The sequence below is a fragment of the Ailuropoda melanoleuca genome, chromosome 7 (assembly GCF_002007445.2).
Source record: "Ailuropoda melanoleuca isolate Jingjing chromosome 7, ASM200744v2, whole genome shotgun sequence".
Taxonomy (NCBI): Eukaryota; Metazoa; Chordata; class Mammalia; order Carnivora; family Ursidae; genus Ailuropoda; species Ailuropoda melanoleuca.
The window spans coordinates 54,782,457-54,796,377 of record NC_048224.1 but is presented as its reverse complement, the minus strand read 5'-3'; the positions used below and the strand labels follow the sequence as shown (position 1 = coordinate 54,796,377).

At 49.9% G+C, this 13,921-nt stretch overlaps 1 protein-coding gene across 2 annotated transcripts in view; it reads right to left on the bottom strand.

The window, feature by feature from the left end:
* Window positions 1-13,921, bottom strand: part of GPR107 (G protein-coupled receptor 107) — a 46,367-nt gene that overhangs the window by 16,914 nt on the left and 15,532 nt on the right. For both annotated transcript variants that reach the window (XR_004626616.1, XM_034664669.1), the window contains exons 8-9: window positions 13,654-13,784; window positions 11,211-11,254 (exon numbers count right to left, since the gene is read on the bottom strand). Coding sequence is in view for 1 of the 2 variants with exons in the window: in XM_034664669.1 (XP_034520560.1) it covers window positions 11,211-11,254; window positions 13,654-13,784 (175 nt within the window). In the remaining variant the exon portion in view is untranslated. The remainder of the gene's footprint in view (window positions 1-11,210; window positions 11,255-13,653; window positions 13,785-13,921) is intronic.

The window sequence follows — 13,921 nt, the reverse complement described above, 5'->3', positions numbered from 1 at the left end:
GCCATGTCACACCCTCCAGGCCACCGTAAGACACCCTGAGCTGAGGCAGGCCATGGACCTCAAAGGCGAGCCTATGCGCCCACTGCTGGCACTGATGCCGCATCAGCTCAGGACGTGTGCTAGGACGGACAAACAGACCCAGGGACAAGCAGCGCTGCCTCTAGGAAACGCAGCCACAGTAAGTGAAGCTCAGGGTTGTTTACAAAACCTGCCAGTCATGACAGATGTCACTTCCAGTCACATGCAAGACATTTGTTTACGAGACTGCTGCTTCCAGGGCCAGGCCCCCTCCTGGGAGTTCTAGTCACGGCCAGGCAGCGAAGGCAGGGAGGGAGCGGACTTACTGAACTGAGAAACAAAGCAGGTAACAGTGCAGGCCCTGCACATCTGAACAACTTGGGTTCAAATTCCAACTCTGCTGCTTCCTGGCTGTGTGACCTCAGATAAGCCACCGAACCTCTCTGAGCCTGTTTCTTCATCCGTAAAACAAGGATAACAATGCCTACCACTAGAGTTGTTGGCAGAGGTAATGAGACATTACGTGGAAAGCAAACAGCACCCAGAAAGCACTCCACGAATGTCTCTTGTTACAGTATTAGGATTATATAGTATCGACTGGACACCAACTGGGCCATAGACTGCTACAGCGGCTGCCACATTTGGCAGGAAGCCAGGCTCCAGTGAGTTCGACCGGACCAAGTGGGGATGTGGGGGCTGTCGGCGCACCCCGGGCTCCCCTGGCAGCGGCGCTGCCATCTACACACGATGCGTCAGCCTGCTGGGCAGGGAGGATCCAGCCCCGGAGGGAAACCTCACCAGCGTGAAGCAAGGAGCAGAGAGCAAGGCAGCAGGTCGTAGCCTGGAATCCCAAGCCTCCTTATGCTTTTTTCCAAAAAAGCTGTCCCTGGAGTTGAGAACGCTGCTGAGCTTGCCACTCACTGGCTCACGGCAGGCCGGGCTCCCCTGGGAGTCGAGGCTCCTCGAGTCCGGGCTGGCTATTTCTGACCCCACCACCACAAACAGCAAATATGGTAAAAGAGTGAGTCTGGTGGGAGGAAAATGCCTCGAACAGGAGCCCAGAGCCCCAAGTTCCAGTCCCTGCACTGTCAAGGTTCCGTGTGCCTGGGCCTGGCCCATCCCTCCCTTCTCAGGCATGGGTCTGCTTGTGGTCAGGATGTCCTTATGGCAATAGTTCTCCCCGGGGTGGACACCAGAACCGAGAGCTTCTCCTAGTACACACCCGGCTGCCTCTATTACAGAACTGGACTTGGCCAGAAGGACTCTGAAGAACCTCCCGGGAATGGGCAAGGAGAGACGCAGGGGCAGGGAGGTGTGCACCTGCTCTGGGAGCTCCAGCGAGGCCCATCTCCTGCTATGGGCTCTCCTCCCCCCGCCCCCGGAAATGGCCAGGACTCTAGATTTTGGCAACTACTTTTTACTGATAAGAACAGAACAACTGCCCACGGAGCCAGGAAGTACCCAGCTGTTTCAAATAATTACCAAGGCAGGGACGCCTGGGTGGCTCAGTTGGTGAAGTGTCTGCCTTCAGCTCGGGTCATGATCTGGGTCCTGGGATCAAGTCCCGCATCGGGCTCCTTGCTCGGCTGAGAGCCTGCTTCTCCCTGCCTGCTCTGCCTGCCACTCCCCCCACACACTCTCTCCCTAACAAATACATAAAATCTTTAAAAACAAACAAACAAACGAAGAGTTACCAAGGCAGCCATCTCTGTGACCAGAAGCAGGAGCCCCACCTAGAGGAGGTGCTGCCCCTTCCCTAGACTTTTACCTTTCCTCTGTACCCCCAAGAGGAACGAAGAGGCTGGCAAGAAGACAGATGGCCCCCTTCCTCCCCAGCGGACTTGCCCGGATCGTCTTGAACCACAACACTGGTCGTCAGCATCGGCTGAGTGAGGAACCATGCGCCAGGCACCTCTCGTGCTGCTTCTGGTGTAAAACCTCACAACGGCCTCCGTGAAGGAAGGACTGCTGACCACTGCCTCACGGAGGAAGGACTCAGGCCTTTTAAGTAGAGAAGCCAGCACTCCACACCCAAGTCCACCTCTCTCTAAAGACCATGCTCTCGATGCCCACACTGTGCACTAAGAGAAAGCCAATTCATAGCTTTGTAATCCCCTGGCAGCCCAGGGCTTCAAATGCCTGGCAAGGCCCAGGAGCTGCCAGCAATCCATCTGGAAGAGTTAATACTGGATGATTTATGAGACGCACAGAAGCAAAGGCCCATGACAGTCTCTTACAGGGTGAAAATTTTCCAAAACAATCCTTCTCTGGGTATAAAGAAAGCCTTGAGGCTTAAAACCATCCCCACCTACCCAAAATCCTTTTCTCCTGCTTCTTCCCTGCCATGCTTCAGAGGGAATTTTGAGTCAAACACAAAAATTACAGAAATAAGGATGATAGCAGAGCCTGACTGGCGTCAGCATCGCTCTGACTCACCCTCGAGCTCAGCGGTTCCACAGTCTGCTTAAGCTCCGAGTTCAAGCTCCCTCTGCGGAGGGGGGTGGGGGCACAGCAGCTACCCCCACTTTCGTGGTTGAGCACAGGCCTGAAAGCCAAGCCACACGCTGATCTGGGACCACACTGGCCTGAAAGTGTCCATTTTGGGGAGAGACCAGCTCACCAGGCGGCCTCTGGCCTCCACTAAGAGGAGATCCCACTAACCCATCTCATGAAGACAGTATCAGGAACAAGTATGGGAACGGCGGTGATAAGACAAGAACATTGTAGAGAAGGAAACTCTGATTTTCAAACTATTGAGGGTCATGTGAAAAGTGGTTCAAAATACATTTGCAGGGGCACCTGGGTAACTTAGTCAGTTAAGAATCGCCTTCGGTTCAGGTCACGACCCCAGGGTCCTGGGATACAGCCCCTCATCAGGCTCCCTGGTCGATGGGGAGTCTGCTTGCCCTTTTGCCCCTTCCCCTGCTTGTGAGCTCGCATTCTCTCTAATAAATAAATCAAATCTTAAAAAAAAAATACATTTCCAATATACATTTAAAACAATGATCCAGGAGTGGTCAAAATTCACCAAACTGAACAGTTAAGGGCCATGCATTTTATAGTAGCAAATGTTACCGTAAAGGAACAAGAAAAAGAAAGCAGCAAAAATGGCTCAAGAGACTGGCTGAGGACCAGAGCACACACTACGGAAGCCTAACTGTAGGATTTCTGCCGTCACATCTGGTGAGTCTCTGTGCTTGCCTCCCTTCTGCTCCAGAAACACCAAAGGCCCTTTGGGGGTGTGAGGAGGTGGGGTCCAAAAGACCCATGCGGATCTGCCTCTGCTCCTGTCTCTGCCAGCCTGCGGCACGCTCATGACACTGAGAGCCTCGCTAGTTTACCTCACGGCTGAGGCTGGGCTGAGCCAAGGAGCACGCCACTCCCCGGCTGTCCATGGCACACACTCACAGTTGGCCATGGGCTGGGTGAGGAAGAAGGTCAGATGTCCCATTGCTTGATGACACAGCCTGGTCAACAGCAGACAACACCTTCTCCATAAGAGAACCGGATCTCCCTAAATACTGCAGGCATCAGCTGAGAAGAGTTGGTTTCAACTGTGACTCAGGACTCACAGAAACCAAACGCAAGTCAGGGCCACTAGGCAGAAGAACCCTGTCCAGGACCAGGAAGGGCATATCAACTCAGATCGCAAACCAGGCCTGCTGGGTGGCCAAGGGCCCCCCAAGACAGCAAGGTGCCCCATGTNGTTTTGTAAAATTTATTAAAAAAAAAAAAAAAAAAAAAAAAGGCAGTGTGTCCATGATGTAGTTGCTCTTCAGATTGGGGATATATAGAGGCCTCTTTGCTTTTGGTTACAGACTATATTAAATTCAGGATGGTAACAATGGTTGATTATTTTGAAAGCTATGATTATATTAACGACATTAAAGGAAGTTTGGGTGATCTGCTAGGGGAAAGTAATGAAAACAGGGTTTTGGTGATTAAAAGAAATGGAAAATCATTGCATTAAGCCAGTCTAATCAAATACTCTTTCTTTCTCATTACTTCTTCATAATAGTCTACTTAGCTGTGGTTTTACCCTTTCTAGGGTCACGGACTCCTTTGAGAATTTGCTGAAAGCCACAAACCCTCTGCCCAGGTAAACACATACACGGACAAAATCTCACCCAGTTTCTGGCACCACAAACCCCCTCCTGTCACGCACTCACAGATGCCCTGTGGCCACATGGGAACTAGAGAGCTGGCCACACTCTGACGTGAGGGGCCCTGCGTGCAGGACAGAAGGCCACGCCACCCCCGCCCCCATGGCAGATGAGGGGCTTCCTAAGCCCTTGCATCACACCAGCCGGACAGAAAGCATCGTTGGCCTGCCAGCACGTCACCTTTCTGGAGCAGAGGACGGTTTGCAGGGCTCTCATGGTACAGCTTCAGACAGACTTCAGGGTCAGGAGAGGATTACAAGCATACGCCCTAGCCACGCACCCAGGGACGAGACGAAGGATGAAGATTTTCTGAGTGACCAGGTAAAGGGCACCTCATTTTTTCTGCCTCTTCTCTCCTATTATCTTGAAACAGTGCTCCAGAGGGGTAATCCCAATGCTATCTTCAAGGGCAGGGCAGGGAAGAAAACGGCACAGAACCATTCCGGAGGAACTCATTCATCCCTACCCGGGCGGCACCCGGTTCTAGAGCCCCCCCGCCCCGGAGTGCTGGGGAAGGGACATCACACCAAATGTGTGGTTGGGAGGCTCCCCCTTTCTCCTGACCTCCTTCTTCACGCTAGGGATTTGACCTAGGGCCTCCAGGTCTAACCTAATAATAATCCTCACTGCCTACAGCATCAATGGGCCCAGGGTACCTTAGTTTCTACTCAGAAAATGTAAATAAAGATTGGACAAACCTGAAATTATAACCAGGAACTGAGTCAAACAGTCAGGGAAGATAGCGCTTATAAACTGCAGCCCAGGTGGAAATGTACAGCCCAAAGCTCTGCTGGTAAACTGTGGGCAATTCATGCTAAAAGCCATCTCGTTAGTGAAAGAAAAGCCCAGGTTTCCATTAGAATAATAAGTTAGGTAAAATACCAGAGCAGATAATGATGCAAATGCTACTGCCCCAATCAAATGACAACACAATTCTGGATACAAAGATGAGGTTCAATAAATGCTTAAAAGCAGTTAATTTCTTATCTCTATGCAAACTTTACAGTTTTCAAAGCACTCAGGAAAGAGTGAACAGTCAGTGGTCAACATCACTGTTATAGGCATGATTTTTAAAATGGTATCTCTTTAATGTCTACAACAGCCAGGAGTTGGCAAGCTTTTTCTGTAGAGGGCTGGATAGCACCCTTGTGGGCCCGATGATTTCTGCCCCAACGACTCAACTCAGCCACTGAAGTGCAAAAGCAACCAGACAATGCATACACAAACGGGCACGGTGCATTCTAATAAAACTTTATTTACAGGGGCACCTGGGTGGCTCAGTTGGTTAAGCATCTGCCTTCAGCTCAGGTCATGATCCCAGGGTCCTGGGATCAAGCCCCGCATTGGGAATTCCTGCTCATCGGGGAGTCTGCTTCCCCTCCCAACTGCTCCCTCTGCCACCNCCCCCCCCCCCCCCCCCGCTCTCCCATTCGTGTGTGCTAATAAATAAATAAAATCTTTAAAAAATACTTTACTTACAAAAACAGGAAAGGGTAATTTTCTTCCTTTCTCATCAATGGGTTTTTTATTAAGTCTGTTTACATGAATGCACCCAAATAAAACATTTTTTTTTTTGGGCACAAGATGCCCAGAACTGATGGACTCTAAACAGTCATGAGACTCTGGCCAATAAGTCTGAAATAAACTCTCTAGGCACAGGAAAAAAGAACCAGGCAGGCTTTCTGGTCATGGCCGTGACGACCACGAGAGACTCGAGAAGCCTCATTCCTATCACAAGGTTCTCAAACTTGTGGTCTCAGGATTCCTTCATACTTTTAAAAAATGACTGAGGACCTCAAAGAACTTTTGTTTATGTGGGTAAAATCTACCTATATTTACCATGTCAGAAAATGAAACAAATTGCAAAAGTATCTAATAATCAATTTAAAAGTGACAAATCCATTATATGTTAGTATAAATATTTTTTCCATAAAAAATAACTCATTCAAAAAAACTGAGAAGAGTGGAATTGTTTTCTGTTTTTGTAAACCTTTTTAATGTCTGGCTAACAGAATGCAGCTGGATTCTCATATCTGCTTCTGTAATCAGTCTGCCGTCAAAGGGTGTTTTGGTTGAAATATGTGAAGAAAATATGGCCTTATGTATATGTAGGCCTTTTCAGAGAACTGTGAAGTCTTCTTTGACATTGAAACTTGACAAGTGGTAGCTTCCTAAAGACTGGTGAGGTGGGGAATCTGAAACTGTATCAGTAAACTTTGATAATCTGTCACTAAAATCCACTGGTCCGGGGTGCCTGGCTAGCTGTGATTTCGAGCCCCACCTTGGGGGTAAGGGTTACTTAAAATCTTGAGGTGCCCGGGTGGCTCAGGAGATTGAGCATCTGACTCTATTTCGGCTCAGGTCATGCTCTCAGGGTCAGAAGATGGAGCCCCCTCCCCACCTCCACAGGGCTCCCTGCTCACCAGGGAGTCTGCCCCCCCCATGCGCGCATGCACTCTCTCTCAAATAAATAAATACATCTTTAAAAAAAAAATCTTAAAAAAATTCCACTGGTCCATCTTGTACTTCGAATGGCTCTCTCATTCCTGCACGACAGTGTAACATGCACTGGCCAGGTGGAAGATACTGTTCAACGGAGTCATGCAAGTCTCTGAAACAGTGACACTTTTTATCATAAAATATTTTTTTAAAGTCACGTTTGTTAATATCACCCCTTCTCACATAGGTCTTTTAAGAACTGGGAAGCTATCAAGCCTTCAATGGTGGATGTAAGTTTTCCTAAATTAACATTTGTGCTTTCAAGTGAAAATGAGATCGCCAGCAACAAATACTTCTTGTCATTTCCCTGAACGGACATGTTTACTTCGTTCATTTTCAAGAAAATGTCTGGCAAAACCTCATGTCTGAGTAACCATACCAAAATTTTATTCTTTCAAACAAAAATGATGTCCCAAGAGAAAAGCAGTTGGTTCAGCTTGCAACTCCAACAACTGCACATGTGCTTTCCCCTCAGACAAGTATCATATTTCAGTGCACGGCAGAAGTGCTTCACGCATACTCCCTGTTTCATGACACTTGGAACTTTAAAAGACATGGGTGTAAGGGTTGAGATTCAATAACACAGTAGTTTCTACTATTTCATCGAGGCCACTCTTCAGTGAAACGAGCCTCTTTCACCCCCAGCAAGCAGGTAGCAACGGCCGCTAACACAGTTGGGTGCTATGGCCTTGAATAATGCTCAGGCAACCGCTGTTAGACCTGCCACTGCTCCTGTACCATCGGTGCAAACGTCAACAGCAAAAAGGATGACCACAGCTGGTGATGAAAACAGTGTGACCCTGAGGACCCTCGTGGGAACTGCCACCCTGAGGAGTATTTCCCACGGCCGCAGCTACTTGCAGAACGTGGCGGCCGATCCCATGAAGCCAGGCCTCCGCAAACCCTGCAACTAGCCAGTCGCCGTTTGTTCACATGCCTTTGAAGCTCACATAAAAGCCCAGAATCCTCAGAACACTTCCTCTGAATCNCAGGAAGGGGGGGGGGGGGGGGGGGGGGGGGGGACGACGAGCAGCAGCAGAGACTGTTCAATAAATGCAGGGCGTCTATCCCCTGGCCAGTCCTCGGAGGTAATGATGGTGGAGAAAGGAGGCAACAGGTCCACGCTCAAGGGCAGTGACAGCCAATGCCGGCAGGCAAAACACGGTGCACCCTGAGCTCAGGGTCTGCGGGAGACGCACGAAGCTTCCGCTCCGAGAACGCAGCGCAGCAGTGACACCAAATGACAGGGGAGCTGGGAGGAGCAACAGCGTGTGACAGAGGAGACAAAGCGCGGCTGAAGGACAGTGGGCAGCTGCAGCCTCAGGGTTTCCCTCAGGTCCAGTCAAAAGGACTCCAGAGACAAAGAAACAACATCCAAACAAGCACTCCGAAAGCCACCCACCATCCCAAACGCAGGGACAGCCACTGCCAACAGCACTTCCCCTGCTAGCTGTTAGTCAGCCTGGACCGCACTCACGCTGAGAGTCTCAAGCCCAAGCCACTGTCAAGGTCATGAGTTGAGTCAACGACACGGAGAGCCCAAGATCGGGAACCAGAGCATCAGCATCCACCCAGCAAAATGCTTCCAAATCTAGCAGCAGACATTACTGCCCGTGGCCTTCACTTTGCCAGCTGCCTCTGGGGTGGGCTAGATCGCAGCAGGGTGGACTGAGGAGCCCGGGGGTCAAGCACAACACCCAGGGAACCTGCGGCCGGGAGGTCGGCAGCGTGCTCACTCCGGCTTCTGCCCCACTTCTGCGTCATCCGCTCTGCAGTCATACCCCAGGGCGGCTTGCCACTGAGGGGTGGGGGATGCTACTCCTGAGAGTTCTCTGCAGGGGGGACCTGACCGCGGGAACACGGCTGACCTGACTCTGGAAGAGCTATAGGCATAACCATTTTTCAAGGTACTGACTGAAATGTGCATCTGCAGATCAGCTAAACAGCAGCCACGGCCTAAATCGAGTCAGTGAAAGAACAGGGATTAAGACACCCCCATTCTAACTACTCCGTCCCCCTTTCAAAGGGTTTGTGATATCTGCTGATGAGAAATGGGTACTTTCTTAACAATATGTCCTTTTTTTTTTAAGATTTTATTTATTTATTTGACAGAGAGAGAGACAGCCAGCAAGAGAGGGAACACAAGCAGGGGGAGTGGGAGAGGAAGAAGCAGGCTCCTAGCGGAGGAGCCCGATGTGGGGCTCAATCCCATAACGCTGGGATCACGCCCTGAGCCGAAGGCAGATGCGGCAGATGCTTAATGACTAAGCCACCCAGGCGCCCCTCTTAACAGTATGTCAACCAGAGAACCGGTGAGCCAGAGCCCTGGTGTGCTGGTGTGACTTCCTGTTTTTATACTCGCTCTCTGCTGAAGAGGTCGCATGCTGTCACCTGGTGGAAAAAATGAGAAACTGCCTCGTGTGCCCCAGGCAATGACAAGAGCATTCACGTTCCATAGTTTCTTTTCACTACAGATGTGCCTAGACAATTTCCACCCCATCTTGGGCTTCACCCAACTAAACATCAACCGTTAACCATCAACCACTCGTGGAGCGAATGGTCACAGAGACAATTCATTACCATGGTCATGCCCAAGCCCTCGCAAAGCTGGGTGCAGAAAGTGAAGAGGCAGTCAGAGGGATCAGGATGATGGAGAAGACGGGAAGGGAGCTAGTGAAGAATGGTCAGAGGAATCCACAAAGGGGAAGGATGAGGCCAAGAAGAAAAGTACCCATAAAACTCACCAAATGGAGGACATCCTCCTTGGAATTTGTAAACATTTTCAGCCAAGCAGTAAGAAAAATGAACCCAGAAATACTGAAGTGTATAAAGATGAAAAAGTAAAATGTCTCATCTTGATATATTAAAAATTTTTTTCAACTTTAAATTTTTTTGAGTAATGTCTATACCCAACGTGGGGCTCAAACCCACAACTCTGAGATCGAGAGTCACACGCTCCACCAACCAAGCCAGCAAACTGAACCAGCTGGGTGCCCCTCAATATGTTAAAATTAAGAGAACAACCTATTCATTGTTACAAAAATAATAATAAAGGCACCTTTTTATAAGACAAGCACAGAAAAAGAAGAAAGAAGCTAAGACTATCTCCCAAACAACAGTTATCCTCAGAAGATGAGTTTTTATTCTTTACTTTGGATTTTTCTGTTTGTGGCAGGGTGCTTTACTAGGATTCTAATTAGCGTTTTATTTTTTGTAACTTCCCTTTACCCCATCCCAAGAAGGCAGGAGGGCTCTCTGAGCTCTGAGCCAGGCTAAAAGCAAAACATTTATGCAAAGTTCAAGCTGAAACCAACTGACAAGAATCTGTCCCAGAGGGAAAAGGGAAACCAGTGCTTTTGAAGAAAAAGGGGAGAAAACAAAAAAGAGCTCTTTCCCAGGACAAGAAAGAAAACACGGGCTGGCACATTCTGAGTGGGGCCTGCAGCCACTTGGGCCGGGTGGGCCTGGGGTGGCAGGGCCCCCTGGCGCCAGGCCGCCCAGAGCCAGAAAGCTACAAGGCCTGGATGGCAGGAGTCTCCACAGCAACGACTGTGGGCCAAGACCACAAGCCTCGCAGCGGCCCCCCGAGCGCGGTGCTCTTCGTAAAACCCCAGGATCCCGCCGGACACTGGCGTGAAGCCTTGAAGTCGGGTTTAGTTCAACTTAAAGAAAATAATGTGGTATTAATTATATGGCAAGTGCGAAATAAGATTGGTACCTATTACCTGATTCCCAATTTTCCTAAAATGAATCCACATTTTTATAATAATAATAATAATAATACTAAACAGGTCAGCAACAAAACTTCATCAACAACGAATGAATTATCTGCCCTAAGGAACACTGCTATCAGCACCCGGACCCAGAGGCAGCTCCGAGCACTGAGAAAGCCCTAGGGGGTCCAAAGAAGCCCCCCCTTATGCCACGGCCTGCGGTCGTGCACTATTCAAATCAGCTCAGAAACACAAAGCATTTTCTTTGTGGCCTTTTCTTAGGAGGGATGGTCAGAAAACCAAGGAGATGCAGAAGGGTTATCATGGCACAAGCATTTAAAAACCAGAGAGTTTCAAAGGTTCTCTCCGGCATCAGTCTCATCTTAAATTAATACCGACACATCTATTTTGAAAGCGTGTTAAATCGGCAGGAAGGGATGCTTTACACATAGCCATCCCCAATCCGTAATACCTCCTGTTCTCACAGCGAAGTGCTATCTGGTCCTTCCCAGACAAGATTTCCTCCTCCTGACTCAGTCTGGAGAAGGTGAAAATCACGCTCATGAGTGGAAGTGGAATGAATCATCTCGATCAATAGCAGTCACCCCCAAGCCTCCTTCCGTGGCTGACCTCTGCAAAGGTCACCCCCTGCCTCTCCAGCAAACAACGCTGGCTGCTCTCACAAAGCCCCCGGGGCTCCCCAGCCTCACTCCCAGGAGACCGTGGCCCTTCTGCCTCCACCTCCACCTCTGGGCAGTACCCCGGCCTCTGGCTTTGGGGAAGGACCTGCAGCACCAAAGAGCACAAGGGAACTTGCCTTTTCCATCTGTTGCTGATGCTTCTTGTAAATGCCTGATTGACCTAAAAATAAACATTTGCAGAACAAAGGTTAGCTGACAGATCTGCATTCTTCTCTGTTTCCAGCACTAGTAACTCAAGGCCTTGAATTCCCCAGTTACGAACTGAAAGGGCGGGACTAGATGGCTTTAGAGCACTCTCCCTAAACAAAGTGATCCCTGCTAACGGACACCTTGCTTGCCCTATCACGTGCTCAAGCCTGAGAGTCAAGGATGCCCTCTAATGGCTAAAAAAGGTCTGGCAGGGGCCTGGGTGTGATGGGAAGACAAAGCAAAACACAGTCACTTCAACCCTCTTCATTTCTCTCTCCACCTAAAATCTCTCGTTCCCACAACTATGCCACCCCAAAGCACTGCCGTGGAGCACATCTGCTATCTGGAGAACACGGCCCCCCGCTGAGGCCAGAGGCTGATTTCTAAAGTCTAGGTCTAGGAGCTTGTGAGCACATGGCTTCCTGCAAACTCCCTATTGCACTGACTGGAGATGCAGAACTCTGCCGCAAAGTGCGGGCCTCCAGGGAGTCTGTCCTCCTGCTGTGATGCGCCAGGTAGCTAATTACATCACTGCAGGGCAGCACGGGAACATTAACACTATTAACGAAGCGATGGATCAGAGTTCTAGGCAGAGTGCTGAGGCTGGAAAGGAAAGACCGTCTCAAAAGGATGAGAACAGCCCAGGCAGATCCAGCCCAGGGGAAGGGCAGGTCGTGTTTACATGGGGGGCTGAAGTCCTCATGGGCCACCCACTCTCTACCTGACCATGAATAGTGTTTTCTCCTAAGAAGCACCCCCCCCATGCCCGCGCCCTGCTGGGTCATCTTCCCACGTGGGAGAACTGAATGGCACAGTACAGGAAAGTGAGCTGGCACCAAAGCCATGCGGGCTGAGTCTGAGTGCTTCAAAAGAACCGTCGATACTATTCCTTGAGTTCCCTCTAGCACTTGATGTTTTTCATTTTACAGCCACTTTCAGAACATTCACCTTCAAAAACCTTGCCATGTGGCATCTGCTCGTTGGTGCGATAATGAACCAGGGGCGGGAAATGGCCACTTGCAGCCCTATAACTCGCCTGCATCTTCCCCAAACCCGCAAGCCCCTTCTTTTTGCTGAGAGTAGCAGAGGGAAGAGAAGGGACTGCACTGTGTTCGAGAACAATCAGTCGCTCTATCTGAGACAACGCTGGTCATCCTGTTACAGGTGCCTGAGCCACCTGCTCCCGGGTAGGACGCAGGGCAGTGGCAGAGATGAGGACTCATTCGTACTCTGTCGTCTCTGCTGGAAAATGCCTGCTGCACAGACGTGTGTGTGTGTGCGCGCGTGATGTATGACGGAACAAGGGTCAAGAGTGAATCTAATTTGCTGGAGTGAGGATTACACTCTATTGGTACCATGTCCTAAATAATCACAATAACTGAAAGAACTGATAAACCCCAGGATCCTGAAAAATAAGAATTCACTGCATGGGGCCACTGCAGTGTGGAGCACCTCATTTTTAAAAACTTTACTCCAGGGACGCCTGGGTGGCTCAGTCGGTTAAGCGTCTGCCTTCGGCTCAGGTCATGATCCCAGGGTCGTGGGTTAGAACCCACATCGGGCTCCCTGCTCAGCGGGAAGCCTGCTTCTCCCCCTCGCTCTGCCTGCTGTTCCCCTGCCTATGCTCTCCCTCTCTCTGTCAAATAAAGAAAATCTTTAAAAAAAAAAAAAAAAGTTAAATTAAAAAAAAAAAACAAAAACACAACTTTATTCCAAAAGAAATAACCGCTTTCAGAGAGCCACAGAACTAGATCGCTGTAAGAGTGAGTGTTTTATTTTTGCTAGCCCTTTCTCCTCTACTTGCTTCCTACCGAACCAGTAATTCCCTTCACTTGGCATAAGATTTAACAAGGGTATTTCCTCTCATCAACCACTGATGTGGTACTAACGTTTCTTTACAGAGTTGAAGCACAACGCTGCGTCTACAGCCTGCCGTTCTGAAGATACCTACGTGTGTACGTGCTGGGACTCTCACTAGCTTACGTTCATGCACTCCCGCACTTTCCGTCTAACCTGGCAAGAAAAGGCAAGGATTTCAACTCCCTTCCCTGCAAACCACGCTGCTAGGTTACGCTGTTGCTGAGCTCTCATTTCCAGACCGCTCTCTACTGTCTAATCTGTGCTAAAAGCCATGGTGCCAGATCAGCTCTATCGGAACGCAGTGAGGAACCGGATAAAGACACGAACTCCAGGCTCCTGCTCCTGGAGACTGAGCCAGGTCAGCCTGGGGACCCAGGAAGCTGTATCTGTCAGACGGATGCCCCGTGTGACTCGGACTGGTTTGGGAAAGTCTGGTTCAGCAGCCTGGTCTTGTTTGGTGCATGAGCCCCGGGGTGCACCGTGGCCCCCCTCCCCGCTGCAGGTACTCACCACACCACTGGGAAGAGGATGGCTCCACAGCACAGCAGGTCTACCAGAAACAGAGAATCCTTCCACAAGCCGTACTCCGTAGTCCCCTCCTCTGTGGACTCTATGATGATGTAGGCCACGTTTGCCAGAACCTACAGGACACGAGAAGTGGCTGAGGTCCTAAAGCAAGGGCCGATCTCTACAACAGCAGCCACAGGACGAGGCGGACACTTCGGCCTGCAGGCCCCCAACCATGGCCACGGCGTTCTCTCCAGTGCCACATGCTTTT